Source organism: Littorina saxatilis, linkage group LG14 (assembly GCF_037325665.1).
Source record: "Littorina saxatilis isolate snail1 linkage group LG14, US_GU_Lsax_2.0, whole genome shotgun sequence".
Taxonomy (NCBI): Eukaryota; Metazoa; Mollusca; class Gastropoda; order Littorinimorpha; family Littorinidae; genus Littorina; species Littorina saxatilis.
Genome location: NC_090258.1, coordinates 18,551,093 through 18,575,983, shown reverse-complemented (window position 1 = coordinate 18,575,983; position 24,891 = coordinate 18,551,093). Strand labels below are relative to the sequence as shown.

Sequence of the window (24,891 nt, the reverse complement as noted above, 5' to 3'; positions counted from 1 at the left end):
TCTGACTCCCGCTCAGAAGTTTAGGAAAGCAGAGAGAAGATTAGAAGAATTTGTAGTCTTTCACCAACTCATTCTTTCCAAACAATAGCCAATGGTTTAATTAGAACATACAAATTGGTTTGTTTCTGACATAGCAATTATCAACTCATTTCTCAAATTCTCAAATATTTTCTTGCTTACAATAATCAATTCATGACCTTTTGAAACTCATTCATTCATTGTCCACGACCTTGTGAAACTCACTCATTCATTGTCAACGTCATAACATATTTACAAGGACAAGAAAGCAAATAAACAAAACATAACTTTTACGTTATGTAGAGGTGACGATGTAGCTAGCCTTCAACCTTACGGCCTCCATCGCACCCTCGCCACACTGGCATCACCCCGCACAAGTCAGACTGGGGCGGCCTGTTACAAAATATAACACCCTACTGTAACAACTAACAATATTCAAAAACACACCAACCGAGCACAAGAAAATTATACAATTCCGAAATTATTCAAGTACACAAGTCATGTCCGCGCATACAAAAGAAATGTTCAAGTTCACACAAAACTAGCAAAGTACCTCATCTTCCAATATGGCGGCACCCATACAAAAGTCCAAGTCATCCCGGCAATGTTTCCCGGTTCCAAGGTTGACATCAAGATCAAATGTTTTCTTCCAAAGTTGACATCAAAACCAAGAGCAGATTTTCTCATCCGAGAGCCCAGGTCGAATGACTTTCAATTGTCAGGCAGTTTACAATCACAACTCACAAAATCAGGCGGTTGCGATTATAACGTGAACAACTCGCACAGTTGTAAATTCACGTGCCGCGAACCCAGTTTGACCGTCCGTAGCTAACCATGGAATTTTACTGAACTGTTAAAAGTTTCCACTCTCAAAGTTAAACCACTCCTGACAACCTCTTTGTATTACAAAAAGCACTAGTTATATCCCTTCAACTATAAACACCATAACCGCCATTCATTACAACTCAACGTCGTTGAAAAAAAGTTACAGCCAAGTTTGCTGCTTCTAGTGGGGCTCGTATGTTGCAGACGCACTAATAAATCATTCACATCTTGCAACAAACATCATACTTTGTGATATTGTTCCTTATAATTATTTAAGGGATTTCAGATACAGAGCCACTTCAGAAATCGGGTTTTTTGTTTTTGATAGGGAATAAAAGGCTGCATTTACAGCAGACGAAATTCGTACCAAAAGCGCTCAGCAGTAAATAATCCCAACTCAGCAAATGTAAAATTCAATGGTTTACCATGCACCAGAAGTTGTCTGCTGATAACACATGCATGACATAAATACTCTTATGGGTATTTTTGTGTTCTGGTATTTAATTTGATCGTTTTTAGAATGTTATATATCCGCAGCATAAAAATTCAAGATGGCGGCCTCCGCAACATTGCGTGTTTTGATTTGAGCGAAAACAACGTTTCTGAAGGTAAGTTTTCAAGAATACGCATCCATTCACCAATGTCACATCATTTTACTGTTTAATTCTCCCCTGGGGTCTGTTATTCATCGGGTGAAGCGCTTAAATGCAGAGACTTTGTTTAATCTTGCAATAGCTCATTAGCTGGATTGTGATGCGGATAGATCTAGATCTATCTGTTGATTACAAGTAAGGAAATCATGATCGCCACGCTGGTGATTTTAAACAGATTAAACGAACTTTGAATAAAAGGCGAGGAGAAAGAGATTGTTCATGGTATGATCAATGATTAGTCCTGCATACGTTAAAGGAAAAGTCCAAGGTTTAGGGTCACTTTTGATATGTTGACCCTCTTAATTCATCAACCACAAATGCGTGTGTAAAAATGAACACAGAAATCCAAAAAGTATACTTTGACTCGTTTTTTGGTTGTTCTGAATCGTTCCATCGCGCGCGCAGTCTTGGCTCATGACCTTGTGCACATACGTGTGCTACGTCACGAGCCTTGAACAACAAACATGGCCGGCTCAAGCAGTGAGGAAGACAAGTGGAATACGAACCGGTTTTCAGCCAGCCTGAGGTTTTAGCGTGCCCGTTTGAGCCTCTTCGTCGTCACAATGCTGGCGAGGCCACAAGGAACTGCTTGAAACAGAGCCAGCATAAGCGGCAATACGAAATGGTATGTGATTCTCTTTGTTGTGTCAGATGTTGACACACTAGATCTACTAGTCCGTAGTCGCTACCTCTTGCATGCTAGATCGAAGTCAGGTGTGTTTTTCACAGATCAGTTGATGTGCTTCCACAGATCTGTAAGCATGTAAAGATCATTGATTTATGCTATTATTTCAGGCATCTGGTGTTGTTTATTTTCCTATCTTTAATCAAGGATTTCGTCCTTGAACTGCCCAGTTTAGAATAAATGTTTCCACAGTGATGTTCACACGCGACTATCCTTATTTTCTCTTGGAATTCTGAGTAATTTTTCAGTCACCCAACAAAACATGTAGACAGCAAGTTAACATTGCGCAAAATCTGTTTCTTGCGGACAAAACCGCAATTATCCTGGTATTTTTATTTGCGACAGTAAGACACTACATGACATCGACACCACTAAACAGTGAAGCTTTTTTGAAATGGCGGTGGGTTGTTTTCATGTGCTAATACTAGTCTAATAGTGATCCTGACATTTTTCTTGCGAAACGGTCAAAGGGAAGTAATAAATGAATTTAGTTTTTTAAACGAGCACACGTGATTTCCGATCTCAAACTAGATCTGAAATCATAAGATTTTCTGAGCAGTGGCGAAACGCTGATGGCTAGTGATATCGCAAGCCGTTTTGGAAGCAAATAAGCACTGTCAGACATATGCTGAAACACGATTACAGCAGTTCAAACTTTTTGATCATTGATTTTTAGGAGTACGCAATGTCGGACAGTCACACTACAAAAAGACAATGCGTTAGTGCATAGATCGGTATTCTCAAACGTCACGAACAGACAGTACGTTGCTACTATATTATTTTACTGTATTAACAAAACCTCACAGTCCCATTAAAAATGTGTGGTGTGTGCCGAAAAGCGACCATATGAGATTCAGTCAGTGGGACCCTGAATCTACCTGGGGTTAAATCGGGTTATTGACTCTCATTGCATGAATTTTTAAACTACATTACATGTACTACTGTTCGTGTTGTTTTTGTGATCCAGTGCAATTTCTGTGTATACCTTAGAATCTCAAGGTAATTTTTGAACGGGGCATACAGATGATACATGTTGCCATGATCACAGAGTGATACGTGTATTTTGCTTATCAGGTGTCAGTGCAGAAACTCCAAGAGGGAACGAAATTCAAATATCTGGAAAACCTGGATGAGGAGATAGACAGCCTAACAGCACATCCTCCTATGTTTGCTCGGACATCTACTACCTTCAAACTGCATACTATGCGTACACACAGGAATATGGACGACTCAACATTGATCAAAATGGGTAAGTAACACAACACAAACAGATGATTTCCATTATGATAGATTTATTTATCTGAAAGTAAAATTGACAACAGAGTGTACAATTTGTTTTCAAATACAAAAATATCACATTGGGTTAAAAAAAAAAACACCATCATATATCATTAAAACTATTCTTTATTTCTAAAAACATACATATCAGCATAGTTTATTCATGTAAACATCCTCATTTCGGTTCCCAGTCTATCTGAAATCAAGGTAAGATATATTATATGCCCCCAAAAATAGCGATCACACAGTGCTTCAGCATGAATTTGAAAACCTGCTCTACGTCACATAGACCATAGACCAAATAGCTATTTGGTCTATGCATAGACACAGTGTGTCTTATAATTCTATCCATCCTCTCCAAACAAACACGTACACGTTTTCTCTTGTACGAATGTCTTAAAAGCTCAAACTAAGCTGCTGTTTTATTCTGTCTTGCTTTGCAGGAAATACAGGCACGTCGCTTACCCATAACAGGCAGCTGGTGCGCTAGCGAGTGGGGTTTCTCGGCAGAAGCATCAGAGTACCATTACCAACCTGTGCAGTCAAAACAATCAGAAATACTTTCCCAAACGGATGAAGAGTGGGGTTCAAACTCCCTGAGCTACAGAAGGCTGAAATATACTTTTACAAATCGTGTGACTGTGTTGAACAGATTCCTGCATGGTTTGAAGATGATACTGGGTTGTCACGTGGTCCGGTACATGGTTCACATTCTGCAACATTTTGTTCCAGACTTTTTCCACTGTTGGTCTACTCCTGCATCAGGTAGTCAGTCCATGAGCCGGTCAGCATAGCCTGTGTCCAGTATTGTCCGTTTGCCTGTTGCCTGAAACATGGTTGTTTGGAAGTAACTAACGATCTCTGCACACATTTTAACATGTGAATAAGAACAGAAAAAGTTTGTCAAAAGTGCTAGTATACATAGTTTAATTTGCATTTACTTCAAGGCCAGACTTTCTTCTCGTTCATTATTTCTTCATAAAGATTCTGAAAATTAACAAAATGTTTCCCCCTATCAAGGCCTCCTAACTTTTTTTTTAAATGCAGGTCGGTTTGTTGTCATCTGTGCATTACTACCTCTTGCCACCCGTGCGGTCATTGCCACCAGGTATCTCAACAATCAAACCGTCTATACAGGCTTAAAGGCACGTCCTTTTTCAAAACAGGATTGCTCACTACCCAGATCTGCGAAGACTCTTACAGAAAAAAAATCTCTTGACTTGAACATATACCAGGAATAAACATCCTGACTGGTTTTTGGAGCTGCCGGGATTTTTTTAGGGAATGTTTTACACGTGTGTCGTTAAAGAAATTAATTCATAAAATTCTACATTCCCAAAGAGAGTACCCATACAGAGTGTTCAGTTCTGGTATTTTTCAAAACGGAAGGATGGCCATATCCCATGTAAAAGCCTGGTAAGATTTGAGATTTTGAACTCAATCGTTTACACGGGAAGGGCTGTCCATTTCAGAGGACGCATCCATGCCTGGATGAGAAATACACTGATAACACAGAAAAAGCACGAGTTTTACCTGTTTATTCACAAAACTGGTTCAGAGACCCGACAGAGGGAACACAGGTTGGTTATTTTGACAGGACATCATGAAGACCTAATTATTAAATTATGTACATCTTTTATGAATTATATTCTAAAACGCCACATATGTGTAATTCATTCCACACACAAAATCCAGCTCCAAGAAGCAGTGAGGCTGTTGATTATTGGTATGTGTTCAAGTCGACAGATGATTTTACCTGTGTAAACTGAGCCTTGGCAGATCTGATATAGTGAGCAAAGACCTGCATTTTTTTTAAACGTGTTCAGAGGCCTTGAAATGGTTAAACATTTTGTTTATTTCAAGTAGTCTTTATGAAGAAAAAATTAACAATAAGGAAGGCAAATGGGTTGAAATGCAAATTAGATTCCTTTTGACGAACTTATATGTTCTTCTTCACGTGTTACATTATGCGTACGTAGATCGCAAGATATTTTCGAAAAAATTCATAGATAAGCCAATCTGCAAACGGACACAAATTCACAATATTTATGAAGCCAATAAATTTGACTCAAGAACAAAGCTTATGCGTTTGAGGTGATGTGCATGGGTATGAATGTTGAATGAGTCCGTCAAAGATACCCTCCATGTCGCCTTTATACAGTGGAACCTACCATTAAAATTATACCACCTTAAATTACCTTGCTCTTTCAAATGTACTGCTTAAACTTCTTGAACATGCAACTCTTGCTGTCTACCATAAAGACCATCAGGTCAACAACATACTCGTGAATGTTTTGTTTTGGTCTATAATTAAAAATTTCAGAAAATACCCTTTTTTATATTTTTTATTCGGAACGGCATACTAATTTTATTTGAAACTACTTCGACAGATATAGTTTTGCAGGTTGACGGGAGGTGAGTTACGAAAAAAATTCAATCCATATGTCGCTCAGCACAGAAATCATAAACGATTAACATGAGTAGAAATGAACTTGTACTTGTTTTCATAATGTATTATTTGGATGGTATCTGTCAAAGACACTTTCTCGTTTTTTTGCAAAGCTAGAATAAGGCACTAATTTTCAAAACAAAACAAAAATCTTACGATGAATGGCACGTTGGTTTTCTCCTGTGGTGATTCTGGACGGTAGGAACAGGACTGGTCAACAGTTGCGTTGTGATCACGGAGAACCGGGAAATCTGGAATGGTCACGGTGTCAGTGTCTAGTGACCTGTTCTGACCAGTGGCCGTGAGTGATGATGAAAGATCTGGAAGTAAAAGAAGAGAGAAAATGAGTGTGAGTATAAATCAATTCGAAAGTATGCTTCTGATCTATACAGTACACTGAACATTTAGACACCCTCTGGAAGTCGTCTGGATGTGTATCCATGTTGTAGCAATTAGACTGGTTTTGCGTCTCTCAGTCAATGCAGAAAGATTAATTCCCTGCACAATTCGTAATCTTCTTGTCTCTAGCATGCAGGTGTCTGTTTACCTTACCGGTTGCACATCCACCAAAAGTTTAGATCTGGTAAAAATAGCATTAAACCATGATTCCAGCAAACGCTGCCAATTTCATGAATTGATATCAGGGGATAGTTTGCGACTGAATAGAATAGATAACGTGACACACGCATTGTCTTACGTGTCCACAACCCTGACTACCTTTTACTCTTACTCTTAGCTCAGCTCAGACCGTTCTGTAAGTTGTAACTCTGTAGATCTAGCCTGTGGCGCATCTGTACTCCAGCGAATATCAGCTGGACCCAGACACACTGTTCTGCACCAATTCGTATTCGCTGCGCAGCAAAACAATGTTTACGTATGCATGAAAATAAAAGCATGTACTCTGACCTTCAACGCATTCCTTCTTGTGAGATAATCCGCTGTTCGTATGTCGCCTCGGAGTTTCGATGGCTCGTCGTAATACTGCCCTCTCTGGACTTTTATGAAGGGAAGACACTGCCAGGGGTCAAAACATTTGTTTCAGGGATGAAACGCCAACTTTTGTGCTGCAGAAAAATGGCGAAATCTGTGTCCAGAAAGTGCCCGACACTTTGAAATCTGCACGCTTGTGCTGCACACATCTCTTCCATTTCCACAAGAGACTCAGAGTTTTATGAGGGAAAGTGTGCTATGAAATGCCTGGGGACATTGACGAGTTGTTGCAGTTTGCGGCTGCTCTCCACCGAGGCATTCTTTTCGGGCATACAGTGGTGACTTTTCTGTGTGAAAATCAAGCTGGTACTAGTGGTAGAATCAACACAATAACTTGTGACGTCACAGTGCACCGACGTCACAGTGCACCGAAAACCACGTGACCACTACTTGACCCCAGGCGACTTGTCTTGGTTAGCCCCGCAACACTAAATCTTCAACTACAACAACAACAATTTTTTTTCATTTTTTGACTCACATGCGAAGCAAAAGTGAGTCTATGTACTCACCCGAGTCGTCCGTCCGTCCGGACGTCCGGACGTCCGGACGTCCGTCCGTCCGTCCGTCCGGAAAACTTTAACGTTGGATATTTCTTGGACACTATTCAGTCTATCAGTACCAAATTTGGCAAGATGGTGTATGATGACAAGGCCCCAAAAAACATACATAGCATCTTGACCTTGCTTCAAGGTCAAGGTCGCAGGGGCCATAAATGTTGCCTAAAAAACAGCCATTTTTCACATTTTTCCCATTTTCTCTGAAGTTTTTGAGATTGAATACCTCACCTATATATGATATATAGGGCAAAGTAAGCCCCATCTTTTGATACCAGTTTGGTTTACCTTGCTTCAAGGTCAAGGTCACAGGAGCTCTTCAAAGTTGGATTGTATACATATTTTGAAGTGACCTTGACCCTGAACTATGGAAGATAACTGTTTCAAACTTAAAAATTATGTGGGGCACATGTTATGCTTTCATCATGAGACACATTTGGTCACATATGATCAAGGTCAAGGTCACTTTGACCCTTATGAAATGTGACCAAATAAGGTAGTGAACCACTAAAAGTGACCATATCTCATGGTAGAAAGAGCCAATAAGCACCATTGTACTTCCTATGTCTTGAATTAACAGCTGTGTTGCATGACCTTGGATGACCTTGACCTTGGGTCAAGGTCACATGTATTTTGGTAGGAAAAATGTGTAAAGCATGTGAGTCGTATGGGCTTTGCCCTTCTTGTTCAAATATTTTTCCAGAGATGTTTGTAACATTTGGCATTCGATTTTCAAGTTTTTGGGCATATTTAAAAACCTTGGACTTTTCCTTTAAGGACTTCCATGAGTCTCTGAACGGCTGAGGTGGGGAGGGGTAGAGTCAAAAACTGAGTGAGGGTAGGCCAGATAGTAGGATGACCAGCTGGAGATAAAAACACTCCACTCCCCATGTCTTTACAGTGTTGTGATCAAACTTTCAAAGACGGTAGGTAACAGACAAAAGCATACCGTGTATGCTAATCAAATGAGATAAGTGGTTTTGAAAAATGAAGAGGTACCGCTCTTTGAGTTTTACAATTTTGGTTTGTTGCTTAATTGTTTCTCATCCTTTTGCTTATTTTAAGTTGACCGTGCATTGGTGTGAATTTTATTTTTACAGGATATATATACACGAGTTACACCACATGCCGGTTCCTGGGAACAAGCGTTCTGCAATTATTCCGGTGCCACAGAAGGGAGCTGATTTCACAAGTACTACTGTATCAAGGTTTGTTACCTAATACATCCTGTCTAGCTTAACAGTAAGATTTTTTTATTTGTATTAATTGGAACATGTTTGCACATCATTTGTAAGCGACCTCTGTGAATTTGATGGGTTTAACGTACCCTCACTATGGTCAACATTCTGTTAGCGACTGTTTGAAGCGAATAAATGTAGCGGTCAGAAAGATTCCAGAATCAGTTGGGTCACTGGAAACTGTGTTTGTTTGTTTTTTAACCTGAAACAGTAAGAATTATACGAATTCATGAAATACAATTTTCTTTCATTTTGGTCTGTTGTGTGAAGACTTGCTAACCCGGCTTTGACCGACTCTCTGAGATAGTAAACATTATTCAAATACATTCAAATAAAAATGTCACTTTTGATCTTTTGTGTGAAGGGTACCCCAGGCTGATTTCCTGCACCATGGATGTAGAGGAGGCCAGACAGTGTGCTTCTCATTCCAGCTGTGTTGCGTTTTTTTCTGCTCGTGAAGTGCATCGCCACATTGCCAAAGCCATTGGCCAAGAGAAGTCACCCTGTCTGCCCATTTTGCATAGCCTTACAGGCTGTGACACTATGTCGTTCTTCAATGGTATTGGGGAATCAGAAGGCTTGGGAAGTATGGCAAGCATTTGAAGACGTCACTCAAACTTTCTTCATGTTGTCTGCTCCTCTTTGTAAGCTGAGTACCACTGACAGGGCAGCACAAGAGCTTTTTGGTGTACATTTGTAGGACAAAACCAGCAACGTACTGGGTGTAAATAGTGCTAGACGGTACCTCTTCAGTAAAAAGAGCTGCCAAATTGACCATAATCCCCTTACAAGTGAGGTGCTGCTGCAGGACATGAGATTGAGAAGAGCCATCTACCTATTAGACTTCCAAACTCTGTGGGCTGGCAGTTCAAGGCTGGAAAGTGGGAGTCATTCTGGACGAGCTTTCAAGAGGTATCCAGCGTGTGCCGAGAACTCATGAGGTGTGCCTGCAAGAAGAGCTGTACAACAAAACGCTGCAAATGCTGCTAAGAAGGACTGCAGAGCACAGCTCTCTGCAAATGTGCTTGCATGCCTGTGAAAACTGTCAGCATCTAAACTGTGCAAAAATATTATTGCACCCATTTTCATACCCCAACTCAAACATTTATTCCTGTGTCAATTTATTCAAACTGGCTATGCCATTAAAGGCTCGCATCTTCGCTATCTGGCACATTTTTTTTTTTTACATCATCATTTACGCCGTCAAAATAAGGATACCCTTGACGTGACAAAGAGATGTGACAAAAACTTCGGGTACCTTTTAAAAAGCCGACGACAATTCCTGAGGCACAACTGGGTCACTGTTGTATACGAAGAGAAAGTCAACTTGATTATCCATCCAGAACAGGTTGTTTTATTTCGCCATCTTGCATATTTCTAGTGTTGTGCCATTGTACCTACTGATGTATGTGTCGATCTCACGGATGAGATGTTTATGTGTCAAATTTGAGGGATACCCAAGTCAACTAAAATCCATGTATTTTAGCAATGACCAAGTGGGTTGCGTTGAAACTTTCAGGAATGTGTGTCTACACACGAGGCGTAGTTCAACCGTTTGAGTACACTTTCAAATCTTCACGAAATAATATTTTAAAAACTGCCACAGGTTTGTTGACTTACATCCCACATATGTTTGACTTCGCATGTATAATATGACAGATGATTGTTTCAAGTACTGCCAAAGTTTCTTTTGAGTATAGACACTTACCGGAATGTGCTAGTTATGTAAACACATGAGAACAAACAACGTTTTCGAAATACAGCGATTATGAATTTTAGTCGACTTTTGAGTTGATACATTACATTTTTATCAGTTTTATTTTGGGGGTACCCTTATTTGGGCGGCGGTCAAATAACCCATGTAAAGGCCACCTTTTATCTTAAAAGTGTTCCAGTTAGCCAAGTTGAGTGCCCTCAATAGCATACATTGAATACAACAGCACAGGAATGAATGTTTTCGTTTTGGTATGAAAATTGGTGCAATATATTTATTTTTGCACAGTTTAGGTAATCCACAAATTCTTCAACCCTGCCACCCACACCGTCCAATCATTCTCTGCACCAACAATACATGTATTGTTTTGTTTAAAAAATGTTTTTGTGTTAGTTTCTATTGCAAGAGAATGTCTTGTAGCACCAAAAATGCCTAAATACCCTTTAATTGGCGGCCATTTTGAAAATTGTTAAAAAACTACTGATTTTTTAATTTTTTCACGGTGGCTCTGTATCAGGTTTTGCTAAGCAAAAGCAAATGTCCATTTACGCCAAATTTGCTGTTAATCACATGAAGTGAAATATGCCTAACATACCCAATTTTTACACTGGCGGCCATTTTGAAAAATTGTTTAAAAACTACCCATTTATTTATTTTTCGCGGTGGCTCTGTATCAGGTTTTGTTAAGCACATAAAACTCTTCATATTTGCTAAATTTGGTGTTTGTTGCATGATTTGAATGATTTTGCAACATAGGAGCCCCACTATTCAGTATAGCCTACAGGGCCGGACCAGTACGTTTTTAGGGGGGGGGGGGGGGGGGCTAACATGTTGAAGCGGGGGTCCGGGGGCCGCAGAAGGCCCCCGGTGGGGTCGAGTGGCGAAGCCCCCGTGGGGGTATGGGGGCAAAGCCCCCCGGAAGCTGAAGAAATTTTAACATTCAGTATACATGAAAAATTATCCTATTCAGTCTTGCACAAAAAGTCATTATTAAGCTCTCTCTCTCTCTCTCTCAGCTCTCTCTTTTTTTTCTTTTTTTTTTTTGGCTGGGGGGGGGGCTAAAGCCCCCAAAGCCCCCCCCCCCCCCCCCCCCCCCCCCCTCCCTCGTCCGGCCCTGGTAGGCCTATATGTTTGTTCGTTTGTTTACGGTGTGTGTTTCCGTTTGCAAGTTTTTAGGTGCATGTGTGTATTTCGCTGTTTGCGGTTTGTTTTGTTTTCTTTTCTTTGCTTTGTTGTTCGTGGGTTGGTTGGTTTTCTGGAATAAACTGGGAAACTGTTTGGCCTAATATTGTATTATGTTTAATGAATGTATAAATTTGCAGTTGCTTCGCCGAACTGGCGGGGGTACAATCGCTTTGTTACTTTAGTAAATACTATGTTACCTCTCTTGGAAACACTATTACTAAATGTGGGACTATTGTTGGAATGTCAAATTATGATATAGATAACTATTTACGTCTGTATTTATGCAAGACGGTTTTAGATGTTAGTTATTTTGCGGTGCGACTTTCATAAAGCTTGCTATGAATGCAGCCGACAATGAGTCATTGCACAGCTATGCGCATAGGCTGAACACATCGACATTATTTTCTTAGACACGAAAACTCACATAAATAAATTCTGTTGATCCCTATTTCAAGCTAATCATAATATCTATTAAAAGGTTTGTCGATTAAAATTTACATCAAAAACATTATTTGATTGTTGTGGTAAGTGCTAGATTTGCGGTGAATGAGATTTCATTTTAATTTATCACTTAGTTCCGACTACCTCTCCTTTCCGGAAGTCGGAAGAGAAAAGCAGACAGACCAAAACGTCCCAAAATGGTGAGCCAGGTTTCTTTACAATTTCTTCTCGTTTTCGACTTTTTGAAGGTTATCTACACGTTACACCGATTATTCTATCAGTTCTTAAGCCATTGTTGTGTTTCATCTTGTGATTTCTTAATCTTTTCAGGCGAAATACACAGAAGACGACCTGAACGGTAAGTCGCCTTCTTGTCATCTTCGAACCGGATTTTTACCTTTTCAATTTCAATGAGGAAACTTTTGAAAAGCCTCTTTTGGCGCACTAGTTAAAGAGCGTGAAAGTTTATTCAGTCACTTGGTATGGCTAAATAGTACATTACTACTTGTGAAGATCATTTTAGTAAGTTGTGCGGTGATTATGGTCGTGTGATGAAGAATTTCTTCGAACAGGAAACCGAGCCACACCTTCTGCTACTGTGCTATGGTAGCTCTGCATGAATCATGCAAACACAATAGACAGTTTTGTGTCCATCGTGCTAAGGTGACACAGAGCAGTTAAACAGCCCTTATTTGGAATTAAAGCCTAGTTTTCGCAGTATAAAGTACAGCTTGTAAATGTAATTAATAATTTGTAAAGTAATTATAGTTAAAAATGCTGTGTGCTCAATAAAGCCGATCTATCTGCTTGTGTTACTTTGATACTAATGATAGTCCTTCTCCTGCTTTGAAAAGATATAAAAGATGCATATTCCCTGCAGGCTTACTCTTTTTTTCTTAAATTTTAATTATCAATGTTGCGGCAAAGCTCACATTCACAAGGTTGTATTCTTGGTAATGTGGTTGAATAATGAAACCTGTCTGTCTCACAAGGTCTGTGGTGTAAGGCTGTTACTCATGAGACAGATTGTGACTTTTTATGTTTGCACAACATTTTCAATCACTTGTTAGAACTCTACAGATTAGCTTAATGGTTAATGGATGAGCTTTCATGTTTTGCATGCAAATTGCAGTTTAGAAGTTAAAACTGGGTAAATAGGTGGGTAGATAGATGGGCTGGACTAATATTAGATATAGACTGAAGGTGCTCCTCCTTCAGTAGGCTTGTTCTAACGCTCATTTATATGACGGCATTTCTTCAACAGAGATTCAGGAGACGTTCAACCTGTTTGACACCAGAGGAGACAATAAGATCGCTGCCAGCCAACTGGGGGATGTTCTCAGGTCGTTGAATCAGAACCCCACAGAGCAGGAGATCAGGAAATGTGGATACTCTCAAAACCCAGGTATGGGCAAATAATTTCTGTTGAATAATTGGAGTATTTTGCTTGAAAATACATTTTATGTGTTTGTGTTTGTCTGTCACTGTGTGCGTGTATTTCTTTTTTTATTGTGTGTGAACATTTGCGTCTGGTAAACCTATAACTGGTATGAGCTGTGTATATTTTATTTTTAAGTGTTTATGTTACTTGTTCATTGTGTATGCTGCCGTTCACCTCACTTCATATTGCACTATAGCTGTATTTCATGCTCCAAGTTGCTGTGAAATCAATGACTTATGAATTGGTTTTCACACATGTAGTCTTAAATTTAAAACTGCTACTTAAAAAACGCGGAAGCTTGGAATTCGAATGTTTAACTTTAAGCCATTAAGTGGCAGCATTACATGTTATGACAGTCCTGGGTGGCCGAGTGGTAACGCACTTGCGCTCGGAAGCGAGAGGTTGCGAGTTCGATCCTGGGTGAGGGCGTTAGCAATTTTCTCCCCCCTTTCCTAACCTAGGTGGTGGGTTCAAATGCTAGTCTTTCGGATGAGACGAAAAACCGAGGTCCCTTCGTGTACACTACATTGGGGTGTGCACGTTAAAGATCCCACGATTGACAAAAGGGTCTTTCCTGGCAAAATTGTATAGGCATAGATAAAAATGTCCACCAAAATACCCGTGTGACTTGGAATAATAGGCCGTGAAAAGTAGGATATGCGCCGAAATGGCTGCGATCTGCTGGCCGATGTGAATGCGTGACGTATTGTGTAAAAAAATTCCATCTCACACGGCATAAATAAATCCCTGCGCCTTGAATATGTGCGCGATATAAATTGCATAAAAAATAAAAATAAATTAAAAAAAGTACCTGCGCTTAGAACTGTACCCACGGAATACGCGCGATATAAGCCTCATATTGATTGATTGATTGAGTCCTGAAAAGGTGACATTGCTGAATCGGATCTGTTCTAAATTTTAATGTTCGCTCGAAACAGGTCCGCTTCTCTCGACTCTTCATCCAACATTTGGTTTCTTTGTTTTGCCAACTTACCAAGAAGACATGACTTTTTTCTCTTCTTTTTTTTTACAGTAAGAAAGCACTCATCTTCTTCAGCATTTGACAAAGACATTGGCTGCTAAGAAATATATGATATTATAGATATAATTATACATTGTATGTATTTCTTTTGTTCAGATGCACGCATCTCTTTTGAGACGTTCTACCCCATCCTGCAGACCATCAGCAAGAACCGCAGCGTTCCACCTCTGGAAGACTTCATTGAGGGTTTCCGTGTCTTTGACAAGGAGCAGAATGGTTTCATCTCCAGCGCCGAGCTTAGACACATTCTTACATCATTGGGTATGGAAAACATTTCATTTTTGAGTCACTTGAGAAAAAGTGACTCTATGTAATCGGTCAGTGTTAGTCTGTCCGGCCGTCCGTCCGTAGACACCACCTTAACGTTGGACTTTTCTCGGAAACTATCAAAGCGATCGGGCTCATATTTTGTTTAGTCGTGACCTCCAATGACCTCTACACTTTAACGATGGTTTCGTTGACCTTTGACCTTTTTCAAGGTCACAGGTCAGCGTCAAAGGAAAAATTAGACATTTTATATCTTTGACAAAGTTCATCGGATGTGATTGAAACTTTGTAGGATTATTCTTTACATCAAAGTATTTACATCTGTAGCCTTTTACGAACGTTATCAGAAAAACAAGGGAGATAACTAGCCTTTTCTGTTCGGCAACACACAACTTAACGTTGGGCTTTTCTCGGAAACTATAAAAGTGACCGGGCTCAAATTTTATGTGAACGTGACTCATTGTGTTGTGAATAGCAATTTCTTCCTGTCCATCTGATGCCTCATATAATATTCAGAACTGCGAAAGTGACTCGATCGAGCGTTTGCTCTTCTTGTTCTTAGTTTTACTTTCATTATGTTTGGTCTTTTACAAATGAAGGAACTAAGAAAGTCATACTCCAATGCAGACATTTTCTTACACTCAGAATGGGTAAAAAAAAATTTAAAAAATTGTAGTTTTTTTTAACGTTTTTTTTTTTCCGTATTCTGAGTGAAAGAAAATTGTCTGTGTTGAATATGACTTTCCTAGTTCCTTCATTTGTCTGTCACTGTTTTCAAATATTAGGAACTTCCAACACTTCTTTAGGATGTGATCAAGTTCATGTTTTGAAACAGGCTAGTTGAATTTTCAGTTTAGACTCGAGTCAACTTTAATCCACTAGTTTATTATTTGTCCCACTTACATGAGGAGAAAAAAAACACACACGATTAAAGCTCCTGTACATATTTACACTACAGCATTGCAAGTGAACACATACAACAAGGTTAATTTGGTGTTCTTCAAAAGGAGACACTCGCCATAGGCAGGAAGTATGAAAATCAACAGGCTAGTGAATTAACTGAATGATAAAATTAGAAAACTGAGGTGGTAAGACTCAAATTAGCAAGAGGGCATGCTCTCCTAGAATATTTTTTTTCAGTCCAACTCAAAGCAATCTGGGGCTAGTCTGAAGTCGTTTTATTGTGCCTCATCAATCGCTTGTGCTAAATGATAAAAGTTTACACTGTGCCGCTGTTATTTGTTTCACTCCTCTGATCATGTTGGGGTGGGGAAATAGCTCAGTCGGTAGCGGCGCTGTCTTCAAAACCAGTTGTCCCTATCGGCGTGGGTTTGATCCTCACGTTTTGCGAGGGATTTATTTCCCAGAGTCAACTTTGTGCAGACTCTTCTCGGTGTCCGAACACCCCCGCGTGCACGCACAATAAAGAACCCAAGTTCACAGCGGAAGTATCAGGGCTTGGAAACATGAATACATGCATGCAGGAAAAAGAAAAAACTTTGGGTAGCGCCGTATACTGTATGGCAGCTCGCTTTCCCCAGTGAGAAAGCTGCCCTAATTTCCATGAGGGTAACCTCACAGGACTTTATAAAATCTTATCCTTATTCTTAATCTGTTTGCGGTGTGCAGGGGAGAAGCTCTCAGACGATGAGGTGGACCAGCTGATCCAGGGGATGGAGGACTCACAAGGAAACATCAACTATGAAGGTCAGAGCCTTCTTCATCTGGTTGTAGACTAGGCAGGACGTGGATGACAAATCTCTGATCTCCAAAAAAAATTAAGAATAAAAAAAAAGGAGAAAGTGAACAAGAAAGAAAAGAATTTTTTTTTATGAAGGTCAGGGTTTTTCTCTTCTCTTACTTTTGTGCGCTTATTTCCTTCAGAGAAAATCGGTGAAGGACATCTTACCCCTTTTATCCCTATCTGTTCTACTTCTAGATTTATTGTTAGCTTTTGTACGACTGCGAGCCTCATAAAAATATCAGTATCGGTCTGTAACTTATGACATCTTTTGAACCAGAGGAGTTATTGACTTGCTTGGTGAAAGCCAAAACGCCTTTCTTTTGTTTAACAAGTAAATCGGTAACATCAGGGTTGATGTATGATATCACTAAATAGCATTGTTAGAGCTGTAGGGGTTACGGTCAGAGTTGTTTTCATAATCAAAATCGGAGGCATTTTGATCAGCTGCTGAATTATTCAGCGAATTGGGGGAATGGGCATAAAAAACTGACTCAACTTAGTATTCACACATCAGTTTCATGGTCACAGTGTCAGTACTTGTGAAAGTATATTTGTCATAGTTTTCTCTTTCCTTTGTTGTGAAATACATGTACATTTGGTGAAGGGAATTGTCTGTGTGAATGAAAACATCTCTTTGTAGCATTTTTGTTGTTGACAGAGCCAACTGTTAAATAAAATAAATGTTCATGTTTATCTGAATGTCGTTTGTTAATAGTTTCTGCTCTTTATGTTTCAGAATTGATCAAGTTGGTGCATAACGGATAGACCAAAACAAACTAGCATCTTTCCACGTGCAGTGTTCTCATTTATCATTATTTAGTGGACCAGTTACTGCCGGAAAATGATCAGCTGCAAGCATCGTTTTCTCTCTTCCACAGATATATATACTTATGAAAGAATTGCTTTGTAAAGTGGACACTTCTTTTTCTGTGCGTGCTTATTTAATGGGTTTGCTTATACTTTCGCGTAGTTCTGCTTTGAAATCTCATTATTGAGAGTCGAGAGTAAAGGCAGAGTTATTATTTTGCACTGAGGAGGGGCCTCGGGGGTAGAGTGTTTTACTCAGAACAAAGTTTCACTGCTTAATTAAGGTTAAACTAATACAACTTTTCTCTTTGATTTGCTTACTGGCTTAAGAAAATTTGATATGGTTGCCTTTTCGGTTGTATATATACATCATTTTATAACTGTCCTTCGACAAATATTTAATAAATAAATAAAAACATTCCAATGTTGCGTGTCTGTTTTTGTATGAATGACAGTATGTGTGAAACTCGTACAGCAACAAATGCATCAGTCTTTAGTAGTTTTACCTTGTGTACAAAAGTTTATTTACAAATCAAATGGATAGTAATGAAGTAAATTCCTTTCAGAGGTACCATGCATACACACAATCATTCTTGCAATGCATTCAAACTGTAGATCCTTCTATTCCTTCCCATATTCTCCACTGATGAGCAAGCTCTCCAAACAGCTAACATGCATGTCTTTTTCACAACCAATGAATGAGAAATTCCAGTTTCACTGGTTGGGAGAGAAAAAAAATTGTACAGTTAAGCATGTACAAATGTAAAAAGAACTGTACAGATATAATAAACATAGTATAAACAGGCATGGGAATTGTCCGCTGAAAGGTAAATTTGCGCCTTAATTTTTTTGTTCCGCCGAAAAAATAAATGGAGGAGGCAAAAATCGTTCTGAAAACTGAATTTAATGGCAAACTTGGAGCTCAGATGACACCAAATTGCACAATCTGGGTTCTTTGGAGAACAATTTTAACGGGGAGGAATGCCCCCGGACCCCCTAGTTGATAGTACTTATACATTTTCAGCCTTTTTTACTTTTTTCAATTCCCATAATAAACCAAGAATACTCAGTAATATACATTGTAACAGTCAAGTTTCATACACATTCATCCCAGCTAGAAATGTATCTTCAACTGAAGCTCTTGTTCTTTCAACACATCTACACACACAAAAACACCTTATTTATACAGTTTGATCATGGAATGATATGTTCATTTTGGGAAAGTTGCTTTGGGATTTGCGTGGCACTATTCAAAAATGGAAATGGAAAACAAGACTAAAAGGACTATTTCTGAATTATAAACTGGTGTTCAAAAAGTTTGAAGGGCAAGGGAAGGCATTCATTCATCAGAAAGCTTGGAAAGGGAGGGGCCATAATACATCACTTTCAAGGTTTGATACAAAAATAGTTATTTCACAGTCCTTAAAAAAAAATTTTGAATTTCATTTAAAGGCTGCCATATACGTAGTGTTCATTAGTTAATTCATATTGTTTACATGTGCCAATAATGTTATAAAACTGTACCTAAGGGGATATAATAACAATTGGCTGTTGCTTTTGAACACAGAAAAAATTATTTCAGTATTGCAAAGTGGTGTTGATAGTGTCGAATGTAAACAGAACAGTCTCAAAGTGAAAGTGGATGTTTTCCGGAAATTGCGAAGTTAACAAGAATACAGAAAAGCGCGCTTTCCTGCTTAGCACAATACGCTACCGCGCTAATCTGGCGTGTAAATATCACTACGTTTTGCACGTGGAAGGTGAGCGATTTCCTTCACGCGGGGATTGACGAAGCTGTACTGTCTGTGTTGACGGTCTAAAAATAGCCCAAGTCCTGGAGAACTGTTGCTAAACATAGCAATAAAGAATTAATTCTTTCTTTCTTTATTTGGTGTTTAACGTCGTTTTCAACCGCGAAGGTTATATCGCGACGGGGAAAGGGGGGAGATGGGATAGAGCCACTTGTCAATTGTTTCTTGTTCACAAAAGCACTAATCAAAAATTTGCTCCAGGGGCTTGCAACGTAGTACAATGTATTACCTTACTGGGAGAATGCAAGTTTCCGATACAAAGGACTTAACATTTCTTACATACTGCTTGACTAAAATCTGTACAAAAATTGACTATATTCTATACAAAAAACACTTAACAAGGGTAAAAAGAGAAACAGAATCTGTTAGTCGCCTCTTACGACATGCTGGGGAGCATCGGGTAAATTCTACCCCCTAACCCGCGGGGGGTAAAGAATGAACTATTTCTCGTAATTGGTAAGGACTTCAAACCTAAAACTTTGCAGGAAGCTTAATTTATACATCCCCGCAACGATGGGAAAAGCCTTGGAAGTAATTAAACTAATTAAATAGGACTATATGTCAGCCTTTAAAAAAGAACATGTTTGAAATGCACTGAACTCCAATTTAAAAATTATCAGCTGATATGTCAGTATTAACAATTATAAGATACAACATGATATCATGTTAGGGGTGAATATTTACAAAAAATGATAATGAAGTGATATGTCACAAATGTATAAACCTCTTCAACAGCAGCAGGAATGTGCATACAACTGACATGTAAATAACCTTTGCATTATAAAGCTTGACATAGCAAAACCAATTTCACAATGTCAGGCCCTTGCTTTTCGCACAAAAACATGTCGACTAAAAAGTCTACATTTGCTGCAGAAAACTAGCTCTTTGATATTAAACGTACAGTTTCATGGAAAATAACGCAAGGCATTTCAGAGGCCTCACATGTCACGCTGAAACTGGCTGGTGCTGGCACCTCAGAATACAAACACTAAAAACTAAAAACAAAAAAACGCAGTTTGAAATCTCGATTTCTTTAATAAAATAAAGCACCCAACCCTTTTCCTTTCAATAAACTGACACCCTTTTACAGACCGTAGCACTTGGTAGTTTCTTTAATCTTCTGATGTACCTTGGTTTTTCAATTGTTCACTGTCTCCACAGAGCTCGATGAGAAAGAAAACACTCAAAACTGTACATATCTCCGCATGCATCACATGAAGAACTCGTATTTTGTGGTCATGTTAGGTAAACCAGTCTGATTGTACACAATAGCCGTGTCGGGATCGTCGGCGTATTCTGCTCCTGTTGCCTCCTCCGTTTCGTAATCGCCACCCTCCAGTCTCGAGCGGAAAACGAAGATGAGGATGATGATGACGAGAAGGAAGAAGGCCGTCACAGACACTGCAACAATGGCGGAGATCATTTTTAATAATATTCATCTCATTAGGCCAAACAAAAATATATGTTGGTTTAGGGTAACCTGACCGACCCTATTTTTTTGCACCAACCCTACAACTTTTTTTTTTCTTTTCATTTCTCAACTTTGTTTTACAAAAAACAACGGTATGGCACATTTTACTGACCATACCGAGACTAAAATTAAAAATTAGAAATAAAAAAAGCCGAGCTACTGACCCTATTTTGGGGGGTCATGTTACCCTAAACCAACATACATTTTTGTTTGGCCTTAGTCGTTGAAGACCAGAAACACAGCTAATATTGTGGATATTTTAGAGCTCATAAAGCGTAAAAGCAAAACAGTGTTATCAGACACATTGAGCGCTTCTGCTTGAGTTGCAACCCCTTGGCTCAAAATGGCGTCAATAATAATGTCCACAGGCACACTGCACTGATGTCCTTTAAGACGCGCACAAAACGCTCATCGTGGCAAGCATTGAAAGCTTGGCTGTTGCTAGTGCCTGTGCGTCCTCTATTGCTTGTGCTGTCCAGCCAAAACCTACTGCCCTTAGCTCAGCAGAAGCGCTCATTCAAGGCATGTACAATTTGACCAATAAAAACTTGTACACACATGCACACGCACGCACACACTCTCTCTCTCATCCTTGTTTTTGTCTGTATGCCTGTCTGCCTCTCTTCCTCTCTTTTTTCTTGAATATTGTCATGCTCAACACTGAAGCGGGCACAAACCTGCAATAATGGCGCGCTCCTCTGGCGACAGTTCCTTGGCCTCTGCGTGGGGGTACGTGACGTTCTGAAGCTCTCCGCGATTTGGTCGCGTCTTGATTGGCTCCGGCACCACTGTCACTTCCTCAAAGCCGCACATGTCTTCTCTCACTGCACCTGTGTCACCATTAAATATATGAATTAGTGAGCGAGTGAGTGAGTGACAAGAGCAGGCACCAAAAAGCTGCTGAGAAATGGGTCCGCCAAAAATGCGCTGTTGCATCACCTTCTCCCTAGCCCTCGAGCTTCACATGTCCTGTCTGCAACAGAGACTGCTGGTCCAGGATCGGGTTCTTCAGCCACACAAGACATTGCCGCGAATCCACGCTCGGCATGACGGGGCGCATCAAGCACAGTCTTTCGAGACTTGGCTATGCCAATGATGAGAATCAGTGAGTGAAGGGCGGAATCAGGCATTGGAATAGATTGGAAAAAAAACTCTGAAAGCCACGGCAGGATCAGGATGTTCCCATGGCTTTTTTCTATCAAACTTTTCCATCAAACTTTTCTATCAAACCAAATATAAGTACTCTGGTCTAGCCTGAGTTTTTTTTTCAGGGTTTAAAAAGATCAGCTACATGAAGCAGTTTACATTTGAAAACAACAGGGATCGCGTTTACGCACGATTTTTGCGTATTTGACGCATTTTCAAAGTCGCTGACGCGTTTTTTTCGCCGCGCCGCGTAAGCCATACGCAAAAATATTGTAACTTTTTCTTGTCTTCACGCAGCGCTTTTGCTCTGACTTAATAATCACCCGATCCTGAAACTGACTATAGGGCTCGAGAAGTGACGACACACATGAAATCTGCGCGTCAAAACTAAAGTCCGTTTCTTTTTGCATCGAAGTATCGCAAACGAACGTAACGAGGGTATTATCAGATAATGTCTTGTCGGATAATGAAACAGACATTAGCTGCTCTCCCATCTCGCGCTTCCAAAAGGCGGAAAGTGTGTCTAGTCGTATTAGAGCGGGAAACAAACTCGCAAGGCCCGAAGGTTGGAGACAGCAGGGGTGTTATTCGACAGGCGTGCGCGGAGTTCGACAGGAAAACTCGCCGTATTTAGGTAAGGAGTGTCTTTAAGTCTTTCGTGCGTGTTTTGTTTGTGTCTGTACGTGTTTTCGTAGTACGCAAAAATATTGGTCCGTGACGCGTTTTTTTCGTTTGGTTGCGTATGACTTACGCGTTTTTTAAAAAGCTAGCGCGATCCCTGAAACAAGAAGAGCAAACGCTCGATCGAGTCACTTTCGCAGTTCTGAATATTATATGAGGCATCAGATGGACAGGAAGAAATTGCTATTCACAACACAATGAGTCACGTTCACATAAAATTTGAGCCCGGTCACTTTTATAGTTTCCGAGAAAAGCCCAACGTTAAGTTGTGTGTTGCCGAACAGAAAAGGCTAGTTATCTCCCTTGTTTTTCTGATAACGTTCGTAAAAGGCTACAGATGTAAATACTTTGATGTAAAGAATAATCCTACAAAGTTTCAATCACATCCGATGAACTTTGTCAAAGATATAAAATGTCTAATTTTTCCTTTGACGCTGACCTGTGACCTTGAAAAAGGTCAAAGGTCAACGAAACCATCGTTAAAGTGTAGAGGTCATTGGAGGTCACGACTAAACAAAATATGAGCCCGATCGCTTTGATAGTTTCCGAGAAAAGATATAAAATGTCTAATTTTTCCTTTGACGCTGACCTGTGACCTTGAAAAAGGTCAAAGGTCAACGAAACCATCGTTAAAGTGTAGAGGTCATTGGAGGTCACGACTAAACAAAATATGAGCCCGATCGCTTTGATAGTTTCCGAGAAAAGTCCAACGTTAAGGTGGTGTCTACGGCCGGCCGGCCGGCCGGACAGACTAACACTGACCGATTACATAGAGTCACTTTTTCTCAAGTGACTCAATAAAATCAGAAATGAAATGACCTTAAGCGCAAACGCATACATACACACAGAGTAAACGACATGAGGCAGCCATTTGGTGGTAAAAACTGTAAAAGAAGAATGTACTTTTATTTATTAAACAAATTGTTTTTCCAGTAGACACAATTTTGTTTTGCAGAAAATACCATTTATGTGCGGAAATGTGAATTTCGGTTGTCAATCCCAATGCCTGAAGAATACAGCAAGGATATTATTACAGAAAAAATACTGGTCAGAAATGATACACAAATATTTAGAAAAAAAAGAAAAGAAAGGTCAAGCTTACCTTCAGGTAGGAGTGAGATGTAGGCTGGGCGTGGATCCTGGAAGGCTCGCTTCAGAGGGAAAATATTGTCTACCTGCATTCTGTAGATACAGCCCTCAAAGCCATAGTTGGTCTCCGCCGTGTCTGAATGCAGAGACAGAAACACAATCAGTTAATTTATGGGAAAATATTGTCTACCTGCATTCTGTAGATACAACCCTCAAAGCCATAGTTGGTTTCTGCCATGTCTGAATGCACAGAGACAGAAAAACAATTAGTTGATTTTATGGAAAGTTTTATTCAAGTCACAACCCAAGTAACACCATATTGAATTCCCACTGGGTTCCCAGTGGTGAATAAGTGGGAAGAGGATGGGAGAGTGGGCCCACTCCCATCCCACAGAACTCCCACAGTCAAAGCTGTGGGAAGAAAGTGGTATAGACCTGGGCCGTCCCTTAGTCTCTGGGAAACAAGCTTGCACTTCGACAGAAATGGGATAAAAGTGGGAATTCCCTCTTCGTTCCCACACAGCGTGCGAGGAAAATGTTCCGACGCTGCGAGCGCGAGTCACACTGTCACTGCGCGAGTCTGCAAGTTGCCCCATCGAGATCGGTGACGTCACAGCACACGCTGTTTACACTGGACTCGTTTGAATCGTAGCAAACGTTGAATACTATCATTTAAAATACACCGAAGTATTTTATATGTGTGTAATTATTGCAGTTCTGTTAATAACAACGGTTGTCTCTAGAATGGTTTATTTACTCACGTGATGACTAAATATTTTCAAGGATTTTTGTTTTCACTGCGGGACTATTATTCTGCCCTGTTCAGTTCCGCGTTGGGCCTGCCGATTGCGGAGAGTGTGTGAAATTTGCTACAATTGCCGGCGAATAGACTGTGAATACGTTCCGTGCGCGCGAGTATTGCATGTGCATGGATTAAAGATTACATCTGAAGAACACCGAGTGATATAATGGCGGTGCTTCATATTCAACAAGACGAAGACGATCAGTGGGATTACTGTCAAACTCGAAGGTTGATGAACGCATCAACACGGCTTTCCCACGGCACGTGGCTACACGCGCGCTCGATGACTCTATTTGAGTGATTAAAAACTAGTGTGTGTGTGCTTGAATATGTATCTGTGTGTATCAGTTGTTCTTGTTTTTGTTTTTATTTATACATTGATGATTTTTAAATTCGCAGGACTCTTGAGACGTTCGCAAGAACCCAGTCCTCTACGCAAGTCAGAAGAAGAAAAATTAAGAAGTCCCACACGTTTCCGATTTAAACCCCACTTGTTTCCCACCCGAATCCCACTTGCTTCCCACCTGAATCCCACTCGCTTCCTACCTGAATCCCACTCG

The 24,891-nt window shown here is 40.0% G+C and overlaps 2 protein-coding genes and 2 long non-coding RNA genes across 5 annotated transcripts in view; 2 read left to right on the top strand and 2 right to left on the bottom strand.

The window, feature by feature from the left end:
• The first annotated feature begins 1,748 nt into the window (after positions 1-1,748).
• Positions 1,749-3,992, top strand: LOC138947282 (uncharacterized). Its single transcript, XR_011449608.1, has 3 exons — positions 1,749-2,121; positions 3,256-3,430; positions 3,903-3,992. It is a non-coding gene; the product is annotated as an uncharacterized lncRNA (long non-coding RNA).
• A 147-nt stretch (positions 3,993-4,139) lies between these two features.
• LOC138947283 (uncharacterized) lies at positions 4,140-7,353 on the bottom strand. The gene is made up of 3 exons (XR_011449609.1): positions 6,815-7,353; positions 6,065-6,228; positions 4,140-4,285 (listed from the first exon to the last, which is right to left on the bottom strand). It is a non-coding gene; the product is annotated as an uncharacterized lncRNA (long non-coding RNA).
• Positions 7,354-12,107: 4,754 nt separating this feature from the next.
• LOC138947289 (myosin-2 essential light chain-like) lies at positions 12,108-17,749 on the top strand. Its single transcript, XM_070318738.1, has 6 exons — positions 12,108-12,230; positions 12,361-12,388; positions 13,295-13,435; positions 14,610-14,774; positions 16,410-16,487; positions 17,261-17,749. The coding sequence occupies exons 1-6, from the start codon at positions 12,228-12,230 to the stop codon at positions 17,287-17,289; spliced, it is 444 nt and encodes a 147-aa protein (XP_070174839.1). The 5' UTR covers positions 12,108-12,227; the 3' UTR covers positions 17,290-17,749.
• Positions 17,750-17,831: 82 nt separating this feature from the next.
• LOC138947288 (neurexin-4-like) overlaps positions 17,832-24,891 on the bottom strand; it is a 50,386-nt gene continuing 43,326 nt past the window's right edge. For both annotated transcript variants that reach the window (XM_070318735.1, XM_070318737.1), the window contains 3 exons: positions 23,543-23,665; positions 21,291-21,443; positions 17,832-20,543 (listed from right to left, as the gene is read on the bottom strand). In XM_070318735.1, the coding sequence (XP_070174836.1) occupies positions 20,353-20,543; positions 21,291-21,443; positions 23,543-23,665 (467 nt within the window). In that variant the 3' untranslated portion in view covers positions 17,832-20,352. The remainder of the gene's footprint in view (positions 20,544-21,290; positions 21,444-23,542; positions 23,666-24,891) is intronic.